Genomic DNA, 22,806 nt, shown 5'->3' on the forward strand with positions numbered 1-22,806 from the left:
TCCTAGGGTGGCCTGCTCTTTACTAAGCATTGCACTAATTTCTGTAGCAGCACATAATTTAAAATTATTCAGACGTGTGGCCATCCAGAGGTATTGCTTTGCAGTGCCCTACTAAGATCTCAAAATGCTTTCAGTTGTGCTGAAGGAGATGCACCAAATGGCATCAGATCAATGTTATTCTAGGTTTTATCATGCCAATAAAGGTACTGTCGTTCTGGCATCAGATTGTGCAGCAGTGCTCTTTTGGTCTCCCCTTCCCCCACCCTTTCTCAGGAACCATAACTTAACACCTTACAACAATAAGATTAAAAAGAAAACAATTGTTACAGTATTTAGGGAGAGGTTCCCTTGCGGCAATCATTCAAAATGCCCAAGTCAACTAACAAATTAATATTTTAATGCAGTAGCACAATGCGTCCTTCATGACTGGTGTTTTCTTAATATGATTTTTAATTACAAGCAAGGACCATAAATCTCTCAGAATAACAATGGATCTCCAGACTGCAGAAACAGCTTTGGAGGGTGAGCTCCATGGTGTTATACCCTGCTGAGGTTCCAAACCCCAGCCTCCACAGACTCTACCCCAAATCTCCTGGAATTTTCAAGCCTGAAATTGGCAAACTTCATAGATGTGGACAGAACAGAAGAAGACAATGAAGATTATCAGGGGCCTGGAGACCAAGCCCTATGAGGAAAGGCTGAGGGACTTGGGAATCTTCAGTCTGGAAGAGGTTGAGATGGGGGCATGATTGCTTAGAGGAGGGCAGGGCACTGTTCCTGTTGGCAGCAGAGGACAGAACTTGCAATAATGGGCTTTAATCACGGGTGGAAAGGTACCAGCTGGATATTACGTTTTTTTTTGGGGGGGGGGGGGTTGCAATAAGAGTAGTTCAGCAGTAGAATCAGCTTTATTAGGGGGAGTGTCCCTCCACCTGGCAGTTTTCAAGCAGCAACTGGATGAACATTTATCAGGGATGCTCTATGCTGATCCTGCATTGAGCAGGGGGTTGAATTAGATGGCCTGTATGGCCCCTTCCAGCTCTGTGATTCTATGAGATGCATAGTTCTGCAGCAGAAAACAGAAAAGAGGAGAAAGTTTAAGTCCAGCATGGTCCTGAATTTGGCTTGCACATGCCTGGGAAAAAATTCCAAGCCCAGGACCTCCAGCACACTCCTCACCACTAAATCCACATAGGCAACATAGGCAGTGATTGGGTTTTGTGACATATAGGCCAGCAGTAAGTCAGTAAACAAATAAATGAGCTGCCTTGGAAGAGTCACTGGCTTTTAAAAAATTAATGTAGGTTATATACTTTTATGAGCTTGGCAAAAAGCAGAAGTCAACTGAGGAAGTTTTTCTCGATGAGGAAGCTGAGCTTGTTGATTTCAGTCAGTCCTGCAGACTGAGGAGGTTCAGGCCTCCCATATCTATTAAAGGAAAGAGTGGCAGCCCTATTCTCAGAAATGTTCTTCTGCTCTCCCTTCCAACCCCCCAACTCCCAATTTTCTCTAGAAACCCCAGGCGGGCCTAATTTGATCCTGGAATGCGTTTTTTAATTAAAGGAGCCAGCCAAGGAACACAAGAAGCAATTACTAGTTATAACTTGCCCCAGGCCATGTGCAACAGGCATTGTCTTTCTTATGGCACTACTAGCACCAAAGTCCCTGCACCCTTCGATCTGAACTCATGGGTAGGACTTTCAGCTGAGAGAGATGGTGGTTTCCTGGGTCCCATGCCACATCCTCTAGCACCTCTGAGAGAGAATTACAGGACTCCTTCTTCCCTGGTGATTTTGGCCCATTCCTTTTGTGTCAACACAGAAGCACTCAAGCAGGTGGCCACTCCCTGCCTTTGAGGAGCCCTGCCCTCCCGCTGGGGCCCAACCCTCTGTGTGGGCAGCTGATTCAGCAACTCTGGCAAAACAGGCATCAGCATCTGTTCTCTCCCTCTCCTGTGCATCCCAAAGTTGTCTAAATCCTCCATGGCGATCCGCTGGGGAATCTGCTCTGCTGGGAAGATCAGCCACGATTTCCTTGTGGCACTGAAGACTTTGCCACCTGAGGATCACCAGGTTAGATCCATGGGGCTGGATGGGGTTGGGGGCAGAGGTGGGCAGGGAGGTCACACTTCATGAATGGAGCACTCAGCTTTCTTCTGTGGCCTTAAAAGCTCACTATCCCCAGACTTATGGCAGGAGAGGCTTTTCTCCTTGCTGTAATCTCCATGCTAGAAAAGGTTCCACCTGCTAGATGCTGAAACGGAAGCAATTGAAGACTCAGAAGCCCTGCCAGAATTTTTTTTAAAGTTGACTAGTATATTTGGAGATGAAGCCCATTCTGCTCATTCTGCATCACCCATTCTACTAATCTAAACATCTTGGAGGCCATCACTGTGCCATGAGTTCCTGTAGGGGCTGTTGCCCTCCAGTCCCAGTGCATAGGATTCCCTTGCTAGGAAGGGCTAGGGCTGTTATGTCATTGTGAGACCCAGTCCCCCAGACCCTCACAGCAGGAGGGCTCAGCAGCAGACTTCAGGGGGTCTGCAACAAGTGCTGGATGCCTACAAAAGGGATGACACCAAAGGGAACCAAGCCCTTGGGACAATGCCCTCTACTGGTCACTTCCTCTCTTCTCTGCCTTAGATCTCTGTTAGCTTTTCAATTGCTTTGATTACATTAGAATCATTGGAAGAACTTAGAGTGAAAGATAGGGTTTCCAGATGGGTCCCCCCCATGGCGGCTGGTGGGAGATGGGGGGTAGGGTTGCCAGATTCAGGTTGGGAAATTCCTGGAGATTTGAGGATGGAGCCAGGGGAGGACAGGGACCTAGTAGGATACAATGCCATATAGTCCACCCTCCAAAACATCCATTTTCTCCAGGCACTGATCTCTGTAGTTCAGAGATGAGCTGTAATTCCAAGGGATCCCCAGGTCTCACCTGGAGGCTGGCATCCCTAAGGTAAGCCCTGGGGGGAGAGGCAGGGATCCCCATTTTGATAGGGACTGGCCTGGTGGGAAGCTATGTTTTAGTGGGGAGTGGGGGGCTGTTGTCCCTGCTGGCTGCTTTGTTTTAGTTTTCTCCTTTTGGTATTTGGGTTGTGGAGTCTTGTGGGCAAATATTTGTGAGCTACTGGCATTAAAATTGTGAGTTACTGCATAAATTAGTTTGATCTGGGGTCATTTTTTTCTGAGCTGCGACAAAAATGTGTGAGCCAGAGGCTAAAAAAACCTGAGCTAGCACACAGTAACAGCTTAGAAGGAATGCTGGTTGTGATCGATTAGCGCTGTGAGCTTGGGAGCCAAATTAGTGTGGGAGAGAAAAGGCTTCCCCAGTAGGTAGGATCCAGTGCAGCACTTCTGCAGGCACAAGGACTTCCAACTGCAGAATGCCATAGAGTTCCTTCTTCCTGCAGCAGCTTGAAATGCCCTCTTGAATCCTGCTCTAGGGGAAGAGGGAACTCCCTACGAACAGGGTTGGAGGGAGTATTTAGGGCTGCCACAAGAGAGGGAGCCACAAAAGTTCTGCTCTGCAGCCAGGTCAGTCCATGGGAAAACAAAGGCCATCCAGGATGTGCTCATGAATGATGGGGACAGACTTGGTATGGATGCTTGAGAGCTGGCCAGATATGGTAGGTGGGTCAACCTATCACAGGGTTCTGGACATTCAGGATGTTGCACTCACCGTGGTTCCCTAGGCTGTCCTCCAGGGAAACTCAGTGGTTCTCCTTGTCCACTCTGCAACTTCCCGTACCATTAATCATGGTCAAGCTTTCTGCATTGGAAACTGGAGGCCATGTGCTCCTCTTGTTTAAGTTCCTTTGTTGACCTGGCTCCCAGATGTGGTTCTGCTTTATCTTGTGGGGTTATTGGGGCTATGGGTTACTGCAAGAGTTCCACCCTATCTTTTATTCCATTTGACATCTACACAAAACCATGGGGAAAGATTTCCAGGGATTCAGGATAAGATGTCATCAGTATGCAAACCAACCAACTCTACTGTTTATTTTCATCTAACGCAAGTGAAGCCCTGGACTTCTTATTTGGAGTAGTAATTGTCTCAGTGCTGTTGATTAAGCTATAAGATATATAAGGATCTGACACAAGATGAGGCAGCTTCATGCCTTAATGTAATCAACTGGGCCACGCTATCCTATCCTACTTCCTGCTTTATAACACTTTGCTGATTGCTTGGGGATTTATAATGAAATTGTTGCAGAGGCTGAATTGTATACCACATTCTTTCTTGCTAAGATGGATCCAAGGATTGTCTTCTGCAAAGGTCTTCTTACAAGGGAGGAAGACTTCCTCTAATGCAGAAAAGCCTTTCTCTGTTGAAGGAAGTCTGTTGGTGGAAGACTTAATGGAAGGGAGTGGTAGGACCAACCTATGGTCAAAAGACAGGGGCAAAATACTTTGGACATGAAACAATAAATAAATGGCATTGCCATGTAGTCCTAGATGTTTTTACACATGAAATATGATAACTGCCATCACCTGGATAGTCCAGGATAGCAGTATCTCATCAGAACTCTGGAGATAAGTTGTCAATTAGTTATCATATGGCATAGGAGATCCTAAGATCGTCTGGCAGCCAGAATTTCTAGCTCTTTTAGCATTATGAATGCCATCACACAGAGAGAGCCTAAATCCTAGTTGCTTCTTGGGAACACCTGAAGTTTGCGTGTACACAACTCCAGACTTTAGCTTGATACTTCTCTAGTTGAAAATAAAGGGACGAAAGGCAGATGCTTAAAAAAGAAACTACCTCTGTTGTCCAAATGGAGATACAGAAAAGCAAAGAAAAGTAAAATGTGGCAAAGAAGGCACCACAGCTAGGCAGTTCATGGATAAGATACAGGAGCCATTGATGGTAATCTAATCAATATTCATTTTGCAAGATCCTCCTGTCCATTTGTGGTGCTTTTAACCCAAAAAATAGTTCTTCTTGTAGGGCATGCCCCCAAAGTGATGCAAAAATGTGAACAGGAGGGAGAGGGAGGGAGGGTGTTGAAGAGAAAAAGGGGCACCTAACCCAATGAAGAAGAGTGGGGAGGCTGTGGGGAGTAGAGGGCAGTGAGCCAGACAGAAAAAGATTAGGGAACAAATCAAGAGGCAGTGGTGGGTAGAATGGGAGAAACCAGGTCATACTTTGCCTGTCCTGTAGAATGGATCCTGTTGTCTCATGTAAACAAGTTCTGGGAGAAGGAAACCAACTACAAAATGGTGGGAGGCCTTTTCTACCTGCCTCTTCGGTGGGTGTTTCTAGGAGGTCTCATGGGGAACCTGCTAACTAGTGTGAGAACCCAGTCAGGTCAGGTAGCTGTAGGAAAGAAGAATATCACTATTTGTGTGATGAATGTCTGGCCTGGAAAACATGTAGATGGAACAAGGGATGACCCATCCTGCCTGATTAAGTGTTCAATTAGTTAGCATTCTGGAGAAGTCTCAGTCATAATGCAGATCCTTGCATAGTCTGGAGTGCTTGGTTCTTGTCCCGCAAACCCCAGTCTTTAATCATGGCTGAGGTACAAGGAAGCTTGGAGAGTCACAGAAAAGAGACTTGATTAGGGTATAAATGTAATTCCTGAGAGAACTGGGTTACTTCCTCATGCACCAGCCCCTTAATTCACATGGCCACATCATAATTCTTTGGCTTGAGATGAAAAGATGGATTCTATCTTCACCTTCATCTGTTCAAGGCTTGAGGATCTGTAGGGGCATAAAATCATGCAGGGGCTGCCTTTCAAGGTAAAACCATGGAAGAGTGCAGGGATTCCCACTGCAGCCCACGGTGTCCCACTTTGAAGGTCTAGAGGAGGGGTGTCAAATGTGTGGCCTGGGGGCTGAATCAGGCCCCCGGAGGGCTCCTATCAGGCCCCTGAGCAACTAACTGGCTGTCATCTGCTTCCTTCTCTCCCTCTCTTGCTTCCTTCTGCATCACAGCTTGCTTTGCCAGGCTTGTTCAATTACATAGGAGCTATAGAGCAAAGCCTCTATTTTCTCCATTGGCTGAGGCTCCTCCGTTGGTGAGGAGGGAGGGGATGGGAGGAATAGCTTGCTTTGCCAGGCTGACTCAATCACACAGCAGAGCTACTAACCAGGCCTCTTCCTTCTATTGGCTGAGGCTCCTCCCTCTCCTGTTCCCCCAGGGAAGGAAGGAAAGAGCCAGAGCTTCCTTTGCCCAGTTCTCTTATTTCCCTACAACGAAAGAACTTTTAAGGCCGAGTGCTAATGTTTTAAGTTTTTAAAAAAACCTTAATTGTGTTTGAGTGCTTTATAAAGTTTATATCTCTGTTACATTTTATGGCATTACATTTTATGACATATGTGACCTGGCCCAACAAGGTCTCATTTATATCAGATCCAGCCCATATAACAAATGAGTTTGACACCCCTGGTTTAGAGCCTTCCAAGATGCCATGGGGCATGGTGAGGATGATTGGCAGCGGGAAGGGAGGAACTGGAAATGGAATCTTCAGCAAACTGCTCTGTCTGTATTTCTCTGGACCCAGGCTTATGTATTGTTTGGACACAATTTATACATAGGAAAAAAGTAAGGTTGGCTCTAGCAGCTTTCCCAGTCCATTTTGCCCAGTTCCCTTCCTCTCTATAGCCAGTCCCTATGCCTTTTGGCCATACAGGTACCATGTTCCCCAGCTAGGCTTACCCTGTGTCCACCTGTGGAGACCAAACTCCTGCTCCAACCCTCAATGTGCCACACTTGATCAATCATGCAGTAGGAGAAAAAGGGAGGTAATGACATCACACTCCTCCACAATTCAAAGAATTTCCTCTGTGTCTTATAAAGATTGGGGGAGCTCCTAGGTATCATATGGGTATGACATCACTTCTAGATAATCACCCAGAAGAGAAAGCGTAGTGTCTGTGAAACTTCTTCCTCTACAGGTTCAACCCCCCAACCCCACCCCCGGATCCCAGGATTCACAGGCACACAGCTGGCAGACCTACCTCCAGCATAGCTTTTGGGGGGTGGTTGAAGGGGAACCCTTCCTCCCTTTCTCACCAGAAGAGCAGGTTGGATCCAAATAGGGGTGCTAACCTCCAGGAAGTGGCTGGAGAACTCCCAGAATTACAACTAGTTTTCAGATGACACACATCAATTCCCCCGGGAAAAAATGGCTGCTTTGGAAGGTAGGCTGTATGGCATTCCCCTCCCCCAACCCTATCCTCTGCAGGCTCTAGCCCCCATATCTCCAGGTATGTCCCAGCCCAGAACTGACAAACTTAGATCCAGCCTAGCACCCGATCTCTGTATTTATTGACTATGTACTTAATTAAGTGTAAGTGGCATAATTGGGATTTCTTAATAATGCACTGAAACCATATCAGGGTTGTCTACATTCCTAAGGAAAAAGCCTTCTTGTTCAGATTTGTTGGTAATTTTGAATCAAAGAATCTAAAACAGCGGGAGGAGGATCTAAACCACCAAATTTACCCTAATGGAGATTTAAAACTTCGTAGAAAGGCTTAATTGTTATTTTGTGCATACACTAACTGGAGATAAGATTAATAGCTCAATTACATAATCTTTCACATGGACCCCAAATAATATATTCCAGAACCATCAGAATTAGCTATAATGTAATACCTTCCCCAGGGTGTAATTGAATGTACACAAACATGATGAAACTTCAACCCAGTTGCATTTGCCAATACCCATCCTTCTCATCTCCAATAGGAAAAAAACATTCCAGCAAATCAATTTAGGAATAGTATAATACAGCCTACTAATTGCTTTATTCAAGTTGCATGGATCAAGACACATGCGTAACTTCTCATTCTGTTTTTTCTGTGATAACTAAACTATTTACCCAATCCATAGGCTACACAACTTTAGATATGATTCCTGCACTTTCCGTTTGACACAAAAGTCTCCTTTAATCTATCCAATACTGCCAAAAGTACTTTCCTACAACCATGAATAACTGGGGGAACTGATGAATCAACATGTGTATAGTAAAAACCTTCAAGTTCCCCAAGACATTCAAAACCATCAGAATACATTGCAAACAATTGTTCCAGTGACACATGGTCAGTTGGATGTATAACATCAGTTCAGTGAACCAAATCCAAGGTCACAGAGGCTACCCTACCCAATAACGGGAGAGTTAATGTGTCTGTTATGTAAAACAATAGTCTAGTTTTCTCTTTGAAGTACAACCTTCAGGGACAAAAGTCCTTAAAGGCTTTATTTGTGTTTCATTAAGTTGTATCACTTAATGTTTTCTGGCCCAGCAAATTATTACATTTTTTAAGCTGCAAAACATTTGCTTCAGCCCCTGTATCCAACTTAAACTTTACTGCAAGTCCTCTTAAAGTTGCATCAGCATACCACCCAGGAGCTTGAGTTGCAGCAGAATAGTGTTGTGAGACAATACACCCATAGACAGACAGGTAGACAAACAAACAAATAATCAACCGTAAAATATTTTTTGAAATGACACAGAATTTACGTGTCTACTGAAATTTAAAAATCTGTCTAGGTTTTTTTGAAATTATTTCAGAAAATATCTCTGTCTCTCTCTGGTACCCCAGCTTTACTGGTGGTGACCTAAGTATGTGCTTAGTCTGGCTGTTGTATAATCCAGAGTTTGAATTAGGCTGGAATTCTAAACAGTGCTTGGTGGTGACATCATGCTTTATTACAGTGCTATCTTATTGTTATTACCATCGTTTAAGGTGGGCCTATAACTGGCTATTGATATGCTGTGCCCTGTCCGCCAGTGGTGCGTTTTATTTATTGTTTTTACTGTTAATTTTAATATGGTGTTTTAACTTTGATATGTAGGTTTTTTATTGTTATTATTATATGTTGTGATCCGCCTTGAGCCCGTTTATGGGAAAAGGCAGAATATAAGCCTACTAAATAAATAAATATCAAAATAGAACAAGAAGACATCTCTGTCTCCCCCTCCCCAAGCAGCCTGCTGTGTAGTCTTGCCAACCCCCAGGTGGGGGCAGGGGATCCCCCGGTTTGGAGACCCTCCCCCCCACTTCAGGGTCATCAGAAAGCGGGGGGGAGGGGATGGAAATGTCTGCTGGGAACTCTATTATTCCCTATGGAGATTTATTCCCATAGAAAATCATGGAGAATTGATCCGCGGGTATCTGGGGCTCTGGGGGGGCTGTCTTTTGGGGAAGAGGCACCAAATTTTCAGAATAGCATCTAGTGCCTCTCCCCAAAATACCCCCCAAGTTTCAAAAAGATTGGACCAGGGGGTCCAATTCTATGAGCCCCAAAAGAAGGTGCCCCTATCCTTCATTATTTCCTATGGAAGGAAGGAATTGAACTCCCTTTGGAGTTCAGTTATGCTTGTCACAGCCTTGATCTTGGCTCCACCCCTAATGTCTCCTGGCTCCACCCCCAAAGTCCCCAGATATTTCTTTAATTGGACTTGGCAACCCTACTGCTGTGTCCCCTCAAAATTATCCTTCCATGGATTAGGGACCAGAAGGAATGGAGCGGGGGTGAGGAGAGGAAGAGAAATTCAGCAGAACTCAGCTCCTCTCTTTCTCTGACAGAAATGCTGTTCTGCTTGCAGAACTGCTATTAGCCAGCCAATTTGGGATTTAAGCTGGGGCCCCCAACCTATTTGAGCCTGTGGGCACTTTTGGAATTCTGTCACAGCATGGAAGGCACAGCTACAAAATCAGAGGTGGAGCCAGGCACAAAATGGCTTCCACAGCTAACCTGCAGCAATCATTCCTTGAAGGCCCTTGGATTGTGGTGGCAGCTGCTGCTGAAGCAATGTTTGTTTGTTTAAATCTGCACAGTCAATCAAATCTCCATCAGCCAATAACCCCACTTGACCCCACCTACTTTATAAAACACTTGGTGAGTACCTGGAAAGGTGTTGGTGAGCACCTTGTTGGGGACCCCTGATAGAATTATAGAGTTGGAAGGGATCCCTGGAGTCATCTAGTCCTACCCCCTGCACAATGCAGGAAACTCACAAACACCTCCCCCTAAATTCAGGATCAGCATTGCTGTCAGTTAGCCATCTAGCCTCTGTTTAAAAGCCTCCAAGGAACCCACAATTTATCAATAAACAGGCCTGTGATTTATTCCCTTTACATTACCCCTCTTTCTCTTCCCAGGCAGTAGCCATTGCTTCCCGGGATCTTGCACGCTCCCAAGAATATGCCAGGAAGCATGATATCCCGAGGGCCTATGGATCTTATGAAGAACTGGCACAGGATCCTAATGTAGGTGAGGATGGCATCTGGGAAGAAGAAGAAGAATTGCAGATTTATACCCCACCCTTCTCTCTGAATCAGAGACTCTGAGTGGCTTACAATCTCCTATATCTTCTCGCCCCACAACAGACACCCTATGAGGTGGGTGGGGCTGAGAGGGCTCTCACAGCAGCTGCCCTTTCAAGGACTAACCTCTGCCAGAACTATGGCTGGCCCAAGGCCATTCCAGCAGGTGCAAGTGGAGGAGTGCGGAATGAAACCCGGTTCTCCCAGATAAGAGTCCGTGCACTTAACCACTATACCAAACTGGGAAGCACATCAGGGCAGGAAGGAAAATGAGGGAAAGGAGATAGGGATAGTATTTTGCACTTTGCAGATGGAAAAGTATTAACCCAGGAGACATGTAAGTCAGTCTGCGGGGCTCAGTCAAAGTCCCTGGGTTGGCAGGGATGGATTTCTTAGGCTAGCAGTAGCAGTGCCAGATCCACACATGGGGAATGCTTCTGTACTTTTTAGAGCTGAATAAAAACACAGTGAGTTGCATCCTGGGGATGTGTTTCTCTCACAGTGACACTTCTTGAGGCACAAGCCTTTCTAGGAGAAAAGTCTCTTGTGTCGGGAAGGGATCTTATGTCAGAAAAGGAGGCATCTCCATTCATGGGGGTACAGTCCAGTGATGGTCCTCCTACCCCTATAACACCCTGAAAGGAAAAGGGACATCCAGTGGTGAGGCAGAGGGTTTCTAAATGTTCTCACACTGAAAGGAAAGCCAACATGGTGCAGTGGTTAAGTGTACGGACTCTTATCTGGGAGAACCGGGTTTGATTCCCCACTCCTCCACTTGCACCTTCTGGAATGGCCTTGGGTCAGCCATAGCTCTGGCAGAGGTTTGTTTATTTATTTATTTATTTAGAATTTATATCCCGCCCTTCCCACAAGTGGCTCAGGTTGTCCTTGAAAGGGCAGCTTCTGTGAGAGCCCTCTCAGCCCCACCCACCTCACAGGGTGTCTGTTGTGGGAGAGGAAGGTAAAGGAGATTGTGAGTCACTCTGAGATTCAGAGTAGTGGGCAGGATATAAATCCAATATCATCATCATGGTGTAGTTGTTAGCAGTGATTAAGACTTTAATCTGGAGAACTGGGTTTGATTCTCCACTCTTCTTCCACATGAAGCCTGCTGGGAGAGCTTGGGCCAGTCATAGTTCTCTCAGAAATCTATCAGCCCCACCCACCCTCCCATGGTGCCAGTTGTGGGGAGAGGAAGGGAAATGTGATTGTTGTGGGGAGAGAAAGGAAAAGGTGATTGTAAGCTGCTTGGAGACTCCTTCAAAGGTAGAGAAAAGCAGGGTATAAAAAACCAAATCTTCTTCAGATCCTGTGGTTGAGCTAATATTTTCAAATTAAGCATGGATCGTCTCCCTGTTTTCTGCTCACCACCTCTAAGGGTTTTCTAATTCCAGATATAGTGTATGTGGGGTCGGTTCACCCCCAGCATCACCGGCTTACCATCCTCTACCTCCGGGCACATAAGAATGTCTTGTGCGAAAAGCCCCTAGCTATGAATGCTGCTGAAGTCCGGGATATGATACGAGTTGCCCGGGAATGCAATGTCTTCCTCATGGAGGTAAGAAATGCTACTGCAAAGGCAGGGCAGGGTGACTCAATAGAGAGAAAAATTCTTTTGTCAAGCTGTGCTGGATTAAGGGCCTTAACTGCTCTTTGGTTTGTACTTTAACACATTCCATCAGCTATCCTAAAAGCCCTATATTGATTTATTAAAACATTCATATCCCACCTTTCCTCATGGCTAAATAATAGCTAAAATATTTTCATTTAAAAATAAAATAAAATGGATATTCCTGCTCTGCCGTAAAGCACTCCAGGACCTTTAACTGTGCCAAAGGAGAAATACATTTATTGCAAGCCTTATTTCCCCCAGTCCCCTGCATCTACAGTATGCTATGGCTAAGTGGCAGGACACCTAGCCTTGCACAAAGAGCATCCCAGGTTTAATCTCCAGGTAAGGCCTCTCAGGTAACTGGTTGAAAGATGCCAGCCTCCAGGGATCCCCTGGAATTACAGCTTGTCTCCAGACTACAGAGATCAGTTCTCCTGGAGAAAATGGATGCTTTGGAGGGTGGACTCTAAAGCATTGTACTCCACTGAGGTCCCTGTCTTCCCCAGGCTGCATCCCCAAACCTCCAGGAGTTTCACAACTTGGATCTGGCAACCGTATCCTCAATTCTCCACTGGCAGTCAGGTTTCAGGAAAGTCTAGGAAACTGCTGCCAATCCAAGCAGCCAGTACTGGCTCAAATGGAACCCAACTGGTCTAGCTTGCTATAAGCCAGCTTTCTATACATTGTGAAGCTTTATAAATGATGAGGCTGCGGTTCAATGATAGTGTGTGTACACCAACTGAAGAAACTCTTTGGTTAAACAATAGCTGGTTGGAGACACCTTTATTTGCCTAGGACCTTGGATGAGTTGCCAGTCAGAAGAGACAAGATGGGAGCTGAACTATATGGACTGCAGCAACCATTGTTTTTGTTTTTGTGGATAGTTGATGTAATGAGCTGTTCTAGGCAGTGTAGGAACATAGTTTTCTACTTCTGGCAGCGCTCCAGTGTTGCCATGAATAGAGGAGGCCTCCAAGGAAGATAAAGAGCAATAGATCTAAAAGAAAATGTTCCATCAGAGAGCTTATAGAACTCAAAGCTATAAGAGGTAGGGACGACCATGAATTTCGGTGGCTTCAGAAAATTAAACAAAAATTCATGGAGCAAAGATCCAGCAGTAGCTCTTAGGCATGATGGTTAAATGAAACCTTCATGGTCACAGGCAGAGTTCCTTTAAATATCAGTTGCTAAGGGGCAATAATGGGGAGGTTGTGGTCTTTGCACCGTACTTGTAAGCCTTGTGGGGATCACATAGCTGGCTGCTGGTTTTCTCCTCTTGCCACTTCATCTCCAGCTGAGGAAACTGGTTTTCAAGAGTCAGAAAGCTGAGTGCAGAAGCTTCAGGTGAGGCCTAAAGCTCTTCTGGAATTACAACTGATCTCCAGACTGCAGATATCAGTTTTCCTGGAGAAAACAGCTGCTTTGGAGGATAGAGTCTATGGCTTTATACCAGCTGAGGTTCCTCCCTTCCCCAGGTTTAGGGCTGCCAGCTGTGGGTTAGGAAACACCTGGAGATCTTGGGAGTGGATTAAGAATCTAGAAGGTTAAATAAATCCAAATTGAAATAACTGAATATGGGACATAAAGATATATCAAATATAGGCCTGACCTGGATAGCCCAGACAAGCCCAATCTTGTCAGATCTCAGAAGCTAAGTGGGGTCGACTCTGGCAAGTGCTTGGATGGGAGACCTCCTTGAAATACCAGCAGTCAGAAGGACAGGGGCAAGGGTTTATTCAGCCGCCTCTCTGAATATCCTCCAGGCCCCCAGTAAGGGTCAGTCATCGGAGGTCAATGTGACTTGCACAAAACGCCCCCCCACCACCACCAAAATGCCTATATTTATAAAATATACAACCCCCTCTATATTTATTACAAAATTATTTAAAAACAATTACCGGCCCCAATATAGCCTCAATTCAGATTGAGAAAACAATCCCAACTTGGTCCTATATTGAGTAATGATGACATGTCTGGAACTAATATGTAATAACTATGCTTCCAAGGCAAGCGAGAAGCAGAAATGGTTTGCCATTGCCTTCCTCTGACGAATCTTCCTCCCAGGGGAAGTTTCTTTGGCTTGGTGCTTAGAGTGCCACACTGAGCAGATCTGCTCAGAATCCTACTAGGTTCTGTTAAATGGGGCTTAGTTGTTCTTCCGTTTCCATTGTTGGTGTCCTAGTCTCCCTTCCAAGTACTGACCCTACTTAGCTTCCAAGATCTGGCAAGATCAGGCTATACCATGCTACGTTCTCTAAATTAAAAATATGCAAATCAATATACAGAATTACATCTTTTAAAAAATCATGAGGAAGTATAAGATAATATGGTTGCTTTCTAAGTATCTGTAATACAGGCTCATCTTCTTGTTGGTTCCCTTGAAGTTTCTGTGATTAGATGGCTATCCCAGTGCTTGTTCACTCCCCTAATTAAGTTCAAAAAGCCAATTTCCTGTTATTCTAGTTTTCACCTCAAAGTAGTCCTCAGAGAGCTGAACTTGTTTGTTCTGAAGCCTTCTGAGAAATGTCAGTTGATGGTTGACTGAAGGGGTCTGGCCAGACAGAACAGAATATCAGATGTGCTGATTATGGACTCTAAGAGAGCTATCCTAGTCTAACATACTTCTGAGTAGATCTGCCTAGGATAGCTCTCCATAACCAGCACATCTGATATTCTGTTCTCTGGCCAGACCCCTTCAGCCAACCATCAACTGACATTTCTCAGACTATCAGCTATCCTCCAATGATACTGGATAGCGACTGACCAATCATTTGTATTTATTTATTTGAGTCTTATACCCCTTCCCTCCCCAATGGGAACCCAAAACAGCTTACAATATTGGTCTCCCCATCTGAATTTTATCCTCACTCACAACAACAACCCAGTGAGGTAAATTGACCTGAATGAGTCACAGGTTAAAGCTCACCCAGAGAATTTCTGTGGCAGTGTGGAGATTTGATCCTTGGTTTTCCAGGGTTCAGTACTCTGTTAAACAATGCTGCTCTTTTGTGGCTCTTTATGGCATATTTGGAGCGCCCTATCACATAAATAAGAGCCCCGTGGCGCAGAGTGGTAAAGCTGCAGTACTGCAGTCAGAGCCCTCTGCTCACGACCTGAGTTCGATCCCAGCAGAAGCTGGTTCAGGTAGCCAGCTTCAGGTTGACTCAGCCTTCCATCCTTCCGAGGTCGGTAAAATGAGTACCCAGCTTGCTGGGGGGAAAGTGTAGATGACTGGGGAAGGCAATGGCAAACCACCCCATAACAAGTCTGCCGTGAAAATGCTGTGAAAGCAACATCACCTCAGAGTCGAAAACGACTGGTGCTTGCACAGGGGACTACCTTTTATTTCATAAATATGAGCTGGACTCCTATAAATGCCCATAGCAAAAACTCCCTAATTGGGGATTGGGTGAGATTGAGAAAAAAAAGCTGGCTAGATCCAAACTGTTACTTACTTACAGTACATATGTCAGAGAATGAAGACCAGAAGAGTGAAAAAGGAAAAACAAGAGTGAGGAGGGGAGCAAAGGGAGATATTATCCTTGTCTGCAGGAGCATTTAGGTATCTGATGATCCAAGTGGATCCCAGATCTCCACAGGCTTAAAGGTTCAAAGTTCCAGGAAGGACTGCTTAGCTAAGCAGCCAAGTGAGAATCTGATCAGTGATTCAGGCAATTATCCAAAGGGAAACAAAATGGAGCAGGACTGCACAGTAAGAGGACTAGAGACACAGAGGACACTGTTCTAAGCTGTCTACAGGAGGGGAAGGTCTTGTTATAGAGACTGAGGATTGATAGAAACAAATATTTGATTTTTCTGGGGCAAGAGTGAGGTAGGTGGGAGAAGATTTAGTAAAATCAAAGTAAATGTGGTTGGGGAGGAAGTGGAAGCACTCCTGGATCCTAGGTATTTCTCTAATCAGGGGACAAGGAAAGGCTTTGGGTCAGGGAGGAGAGGGGCTTGCAAAGCAGGATTTTTTTCAAACCAGGAAAACAGAAAGAAGAGGTTAGGATACCTTTTGGCATAATCACCTTAAGTTAGAAACTCAGGTCAATAGAGGTCCATCTGTTCAGTAACAGTAAAGCGAAACAACATGGCGTTATATACAATATGGCCCCTTTATTGGATTGAAATGCTTAGGATAAGAGCCACAGAGCAGACAATATGTAATTGTGACACCAGAAATTATAGCACCTATTTTTATGTATTTTAATCTATATATGTAATTGTATTGTATTTATAATGTTTATCTGCTTTTAATTGAATCATGACGTAGTCATGTCTGTGAGCCGCCCTGAGCCCGCCTTTTGGTGGGGGAGGGCGGGATATAAAAATAAAATTTATTTATTATTTATTATTTACAATGACTGGAAGAGTCTCTCTGCATTTGTTCTTCATGCCAGATTGCCCATGGCCAAACTAGTTGCCTGCTGTGTTTCATAATTAAAATTCAACCATGATAATAATAATAATTCAATTTATATCCCGCTCTCCCCGCCGAAGCAGGCTCAGGGTGGCTCACAACATAAAAACTTCAACAATGAAAACAATGCATATTATAAATCATACATACATATTATAAATCATACATTTCCTGCTCTGCCATGCAAAGTTATGTCAGAGGAGTTATGTCGAAGTTAGCCAAGGAGCCAAGTGAGAATCTAATGAGTGATTCAGGGAATTATCCTGCCATTTCTCCTGGCCAATCGCGCTTCTTTGTCTTGCACCCCCAAGGTTCACCCAATTCTTTTGGTGAACACTTCTTAAGAGAAGGGCTGACCAGAGCAGGACAGATGGGCAGGTTAATAAGGCAGAGAAATGCTGGTATGCTAATGCACAAGTGCTGGCTTTGTAATTTAATGATCAGATTACCAAGATGACACATTGATGTCCATTGTGAGGTATGTATTATGAGCATGTAATCAGTGAATCATATTAACTTTATCTGATCAGAAATATTTATATAAAAGATTTTACCTGCATATTTAGTGTGGGTACATGGCAATATTGACCTGGTATTGATGATATGTGACACTGAGGAAAGCTAACTGCCAAAATAGGTTTGGCTCTTGTAATACATTTTGCAAGTTTGGCTCTTTTCTGGTGCACATTTCTGCATACATCTACAGATTTAGGTGCTATATTTATATCTGATATATTGATGTTGACCTTTGCTGTTTCTTGTGTCATCTTTGTATAGGACACCTGAATGCTGTATTTCGAGGGGAGGGTATATATCAGACTTTTTTACATGTACATGAACATTCTTACAATTCAGTGAATTCATGTGTTTATGTAGATGCTTTACCATCTTGCTCCATTTCCCCTTAACCTTTTGGGTTACGTAACCAATCAAAGGTTCCCCGATTGGGCATTTCCTCCTTTTTGTGAGTTTTACAGGTCATTATAAGCCACTTTGAGGCTCTTTAAGGGTATAAAAACAAACTACTCCTCCTCTTATTCAGTATTTTTGCATTTTTATGCACATATCTGTGTATGCATACTTGGAAGTCATGGTGACCTCTGGTGACTGACCCCTACTGGGGCGCTGGAGGTTATTAAGGGAGGTGGCTGAATAAATCCTGCCCCCACCTCCTGACTTCTGGTATTTCAAGATCTCCCATCCTAGTTCTTGCTAGCATCAACCCTGCTTAGCTTCCAAGATCTGACAAAATCAGGCTTGCCTAGGTGATCCAGGCCTCTTCTTAATATCCTTTGTCTCTTCTAGGGTTTCTGGACAAGATTCTTTCCTGTATCAGAGCAGATCCGGGCTCTGCTGGCCCAGAAGGCTCTCGGGGATGTGAAAGTGATCCAAGCACATCTGGGATTTCCAATGGAAGATGTCGAGAGACTGGTGAATAAAAAACTGGGAGGAGGCGTCATCTTGGACTTGGGGTGCTACTGCGTCCAATTTGCTTCTATGATCTTTGGGCCTGAAAGGCCACAATCCATCGTCGCCTCAGGACTGCTTCATGGCACAGGTGAAGTGGGAGGCTGGTGAAATGGGGGTCGCAGTGGCAAGGGAACAGAATGCCTATCCTCCAGCATATCAGGGCTGATGTGGGATAGCAGAGTGCAAGAAGAGGATCTTGGTTCAAAGCCTCACTCTGCAGCTGTGACAGGGTAGGGTTGCCAGCCTCCCACCAGGGGTAGAGGATCTTCCACCCCTGGCTACTAATTAGCTCACAGGGTTGCCAATCCCCAGTTGGGGGAAGGGGATCCCCTAGTTTGGAGACCCTCCCCACACTTCAGGGTTGTCAGAAAGCAGGGGGGGGGAGGAATGTCTGCTGGGCACTCCATTATGCTCTGTGGAGACCAATTCCCGTAGGGTATAATGGAGAATTGATCTGTGGGTATCTCGGGGGCATGTTTTTTGAGGTGGAGGCACCAGATTTTCAGCATAGCATCCAGTGCCTCTCCTTAAAAAACAAAAAATCCAGTTTCAAAAAGATTGGAGCGGGGACCAATTCTATGAGTCCCAAAAGAAGTTGCCTCATCCTCTATTATTTCCAATGAAGGGAAGCAGACTTCAGTAATTTTAGTTCCAACAGTGTTTTAGTTCATATTCAGTATGTTCTAAAGGAAATAGAAACTGAGGGGTTTGTGAGGCTATATGGGCGGAGGAGAACCAGATGCACCACTCTGAGCTGCTCATAGGTACAGCAGTATAAAAATGAACTAGAGAGATAACAGTTACACATGAACATTGAGGCCAGCTCTGGGTTGGGAGATTTTGGAGGTGGAGCCTGGGGAGAGGGGAGGGTTTGGAGAGGGATCTCAGCAGGGTATGCCATATAGTCCACCTTCCAAAGCAGCCATTTTCTCTGGGGGAAGTGACCTCTGTAGTCTGGAGACCTGTTCTAATTCCAGATCTCCAGCAACCACCTCTCTCACAAGAGCCTCCTTACCACCACAGTAGCACACATCAACAAAGGGTCTGCTTTGCCCATCGTATCCATCCATTTCCCACAAACTCATCCTTGACAGATTTCAATGCCAAGGAAATGTCTGTTTTTAGTAAAAACATTTTTTAAAAATGTTAATTATTCTGCACATGCAGTATATCAACAAGTCAGCCACTGCAGGAATGGCATCAGCAGGTTGCATGTTGTATTCATGTTTGCACACGTGCACTTATGCAAGCACATGTGCTTGACAAGGGATTCATGTTTTCACCATCCTGAGTTTTGATCTAATCTAATTTAGCAGGGACCTGATGCACACTGGAGTAACTGAAGATTTCGGGAGAGGAAATTGGGGTAAGGGAGAAATGAGGGTTGCCATGCTTTCAGAAGAAACTATTAGGCATCCATTGCTCTTCTTCTGTTTCCTAGGTGTGGATGAAACAGCTTCCATCATCCTCAACTACTCAGGGAACCGGCAGGCTGTTCTTACCGTCACCATGATGATCAGACTACCAGGAGAGGCATTAATTGGGGGGACTAAAGGAGTCATCCAGGTACCTGGTTAAGTGGTGGGGGATATAAAGGATTTAGAAATGGCATATAGGTGGTAATTAGAAGCAGGGGAGGAAGGTGAGCACTTACAGAATTATACTTCAGGGCAGGATCTTAGGGAAAACAAAGAACATGATTGATGAGCTTGATGAGGTGAGGCAGCATAATAACTAAGCTCCTGGGCTGTGTCTCTGAAAGTTCCTGGTCCAATCCTTTTCTCTCCCATGAACTCACTGGGTTTTTTAGCTGAGCAAACCCTGGCCTACATTGTAGGATTGTTGTTGACAGACCCTCCAGCATTTCACAGAATGGAAACTCGTCTTTTTGTGCAGCAAAACCTTCAGCAAACTTTGACTGAAGGACTTAGCCTTGTACAAGTGAACACAGGTCTATCCTGTGTACAGCTGTCAGAAAGAGCCAGCATGTGTTCATTTTACCATTGAAACTGGGAAGCAGTACCTGGTTAAATGTGGGCTTTAAACTGCACACTGAGCTGTGCATGTGTTGAACACGTATACAAAAAAATCAAAACATACAAAAAATCAAGTGTACATGAATCATATGTGCATTCACTGTTAACTTTTGAACAGGGCTCTGGACATGATCTTTTGAGTTATCCCCTCTGATCACATCTGTGTTAAATTACTACAGTGTGTTTTATACGGGTACATTCAATGCTTGTTCTGAAGCATCTCTTAATGCAGCAGCAAAATTAATGGCTGTCCTAAATCAGAGGATGTACTTTGACTTTTGGAAGCTATACACAGACTGCCAGGTTATTCAAAGTGCTGGTTTTGACCTTCACTGCCACGCAAACCTGTTAATCCCTTCCCATTACTACCCAAATAATATTTAAAAGTAGGCAGAAAAGCAAAATTAAAAAAAAATTAAAATGGCAGAATTAGGCAAATGTACTAAATGCGCATAGAATGCAGTCCTGAGAACTGTGATGGAAACCACCTCTATCCATTTTTTGTTTTGGATCAAGTGTGCAATTGCTATCAAACTGAGAGCCAGTTTGGTGTAATGGTTAAGTGCGCGGACTCTTATCTGGGAAAGCTGGGTTTGATTCCCCACTCCTCCACTTGCATCTGCTGCAATGGCCTTGGATCAGCCATAGCTTTCTTAGGAGTTGTCCTTGAAAGGGCAGCTGCTGTAAGAGCTCTCTTAGTCTCACCTACCTCACAGGCTGTCTTTTGGGGAGCGGGGAGGTGAAGGAGATTGTGACTGCTCTGAGACTGAGATTTAGATTATATGGTAGGATATAAATCCATATCTTCTTCGAAACCCAAATCCCACTATATCTTTCAGGCACGCTTCAGATTCCTGTAACACAGACTCCAAAGCGTATTGTATCCTCTGGCCCTTGAAACAGCAATCTGTTGGTCTCTCTCTCTCTCTAGATCCCCTCGCACATGAATTGTCCCACAATCATGTACCTGAAAGGCAACCGCTGGGAGTGGCCTCTTCCCCCCTCGCCAGAACCGCTCTTCTTTGAAAATGACATTGGGTTGCGATATGAAGCAGAGCACGTCCGTCAGTGCCTGTTGAAGGGTAACTACCTAGCAGTTGTGGTTTCTTTCACAGAACTGAGTGGGCAAAACAGCAAACGTACACCAAAGGCAGTGTAGTGAAATAGTTAGCATCAGACCAAGATCTGGGAATTTCTAGTTCAGTCCCCCCCCCCCCCCGCCACACACACACATTTTGCCACAAAGTTCCCAGGGTGACTCACACATCTACTTATCTCAGCCCAACTTACTTCACAAGGTCATTCATTGGTGAGGATAGGATAGGGCTGAAGAGCTCCTCAGAAGACAGGTGGGATTAGAATTTGGGATTATCCACAAAAACTCACTGCTAGTAAAGAAACTAAGAAACTCTTTATGAGACATACAGTTGGCGGAATGACTGAGTCATTGCTGCCAGATATGGTGACTGCCTCTAGCTTTTTTGTTGTTCAGTTGCACAGTTGAGTCCGACTCTTTGCGACCCCATGGGCAAAGCCATGCCAGACACTCTTGTCCTCCACCATCCTCCGAAGTCTGCCCAAATTCGTGTTTGTTACATCAGTAACACTGTCCAGCCTTCTCATCTTTTGGCATCCCCTTCTTCTTTTGCCTTCTGTCTTTCTAGCTTAGGAGGCTTTGAAAATGACACCAATGGCTGGCAACTAGTTGCTAAAGTAGCCCTTCTTTTTTGGAATTAGCCCAAAGCTGAAGGACCAGCAATAGTTTTCATGGCTGCTGCTGAAGCATCTGCCCTATTCACTTATAAAGGAGTGGAGAGAAGCATCTATATTTAAGATCAGAGTGTGGGAGAAGAGTTCAGAATCCCCCATCCCTTACTTCCTATCTACCCGCTTTGTCCTTTATGGCATTACTCATCCAAGTTCTTCCTTATGCAGGTATAAAGGAAAGTCCTGTCATGCCCTTGTGTGAGAGTGAAGTCATAGCCACAATCCTGGATGAGATACGGAGGCAGATCGGAGTGCTCTACGAAGGAGAGGACACTACCAAGGACCAAAGTAAAAACGCCAAATCAACTTTTTTTGGTCAAAAAAAAAATCTATGAAAAATTACTCCACCTATCATCAGTGACTTCACCATATGGTTTAAAAAGGGGAGGGGGAAGATAAAATGGAAAACCTCTGAAAATAAACAGGACACAAACTTCCTGCATCAGCCTTTTTGATACAGTCTTTTGAACAAGGAGGGGAAACATCTAGTCCTCAATGTTCACTCTCATGCCATATGGCTTTCTGCTCAATGCTCCAAGAGAATCAGAGTGGAAGACTTCTCTGCCAACCTCAGGAACAAGCATCACAGACAAAGATTTTACTCCTCTCAAACTCACTTTCAGCTTTAATTTAAACCAGACAGTGAGTTTTAGCCTAAAAAGGTAAAGGTAGTCCCCTGTGCAAGCACCAATCGTTTTCAACTTTAGGGTGACGTTTTCACAGCAGACTTTTTATGGGGTGATTTGCCAATGCCTTCCCCACTCATCTACACTTTCCCCCCAGCAAGCGAGGTACTCATTTTACTGATCTCGGAAGGATGGAAGGCTGAGTCAACCTGGAACCAGCTACCTGAACCAGCTTCTGCTGGGATCGAACTCAAGTCGTGAGCAGAGGGCTCTAACTTCAATAGTGCAGCTTTACCACTCTGTGCCACGGGGCTCTTCTAGTTTTAGCCTACACCCAAGTATAATAGGGCACCTAAAAAGCTTCCATTCCCCTGGTTAAGAGAGAAGTGGGCAGACCACTGCAGTTCACACTACAGGGGGAAAAGGCACATTTTAAATCAGAGTTAACAGCAGAGGCAAGAACACATTCAGCTTTATGAAAATCTGCAGCCACATAAGGGACATAGATTAAGATGGGGAGTCATGTTAGTCTGTAGCAGTAGAAAAGAGCAAGAGTTCCAGCAGCACCTTAAAGTCTAACAAAATTAGC

The 22,806-nt window shown here is 44.8% G+C and overlaps 1 protein-coding gene across 1 annotated transcript; it reads left to right on the plus strand.

Annotated features, from left to right (window-relative positions):
* Positions 1 to 1,929: 1,929 nt before the first annotated feature.
* On the plus strand, positions 1,930 to 21,926 carry LOC132583341 (trans-1,2-dihydrobenzene-1,2-diol dehydrogenase-like). The gene is made up of 7 exons (XM_060255004.1): positions 1,930 to 2,072; positions 10,119 to 10,230; positions 11,678 to 11,841; positions 17,624 to 17,876; positions 19,230 to 19,354; positions 20,756 to 20,906; positions 21,760 to 21,926. The coding sequence occupies exons 1-7, from the start codon at positions 1,983 to 1,985 to the stop codon at positions 21,924 to 21,926; spliced, it is 1,062 nt and encodes a 353-aa protein (XP_060110987.1). The 5' UTR covers positions 1,930 to 1,982.
* Positions 21,927 to 22,806: the final 880 nt, after the last annotated feature.

Source organism: Heteronotia binoei, chromosome 15 (genome assembly GCF_032191835.1).
Source record: "Heteronotia binoei isolate CCM8104 ecotype False Entrance Well chromosome 15, APGP_CSIRO_Hbin_v1, whole genome shotgun sequence".
Lineage (NCBI taxonomy): Eukaryota > Metazoa > Chordata > Lepidosauria > Squamata > Gekkonidae > Heteronotia > Heteronotia binoei.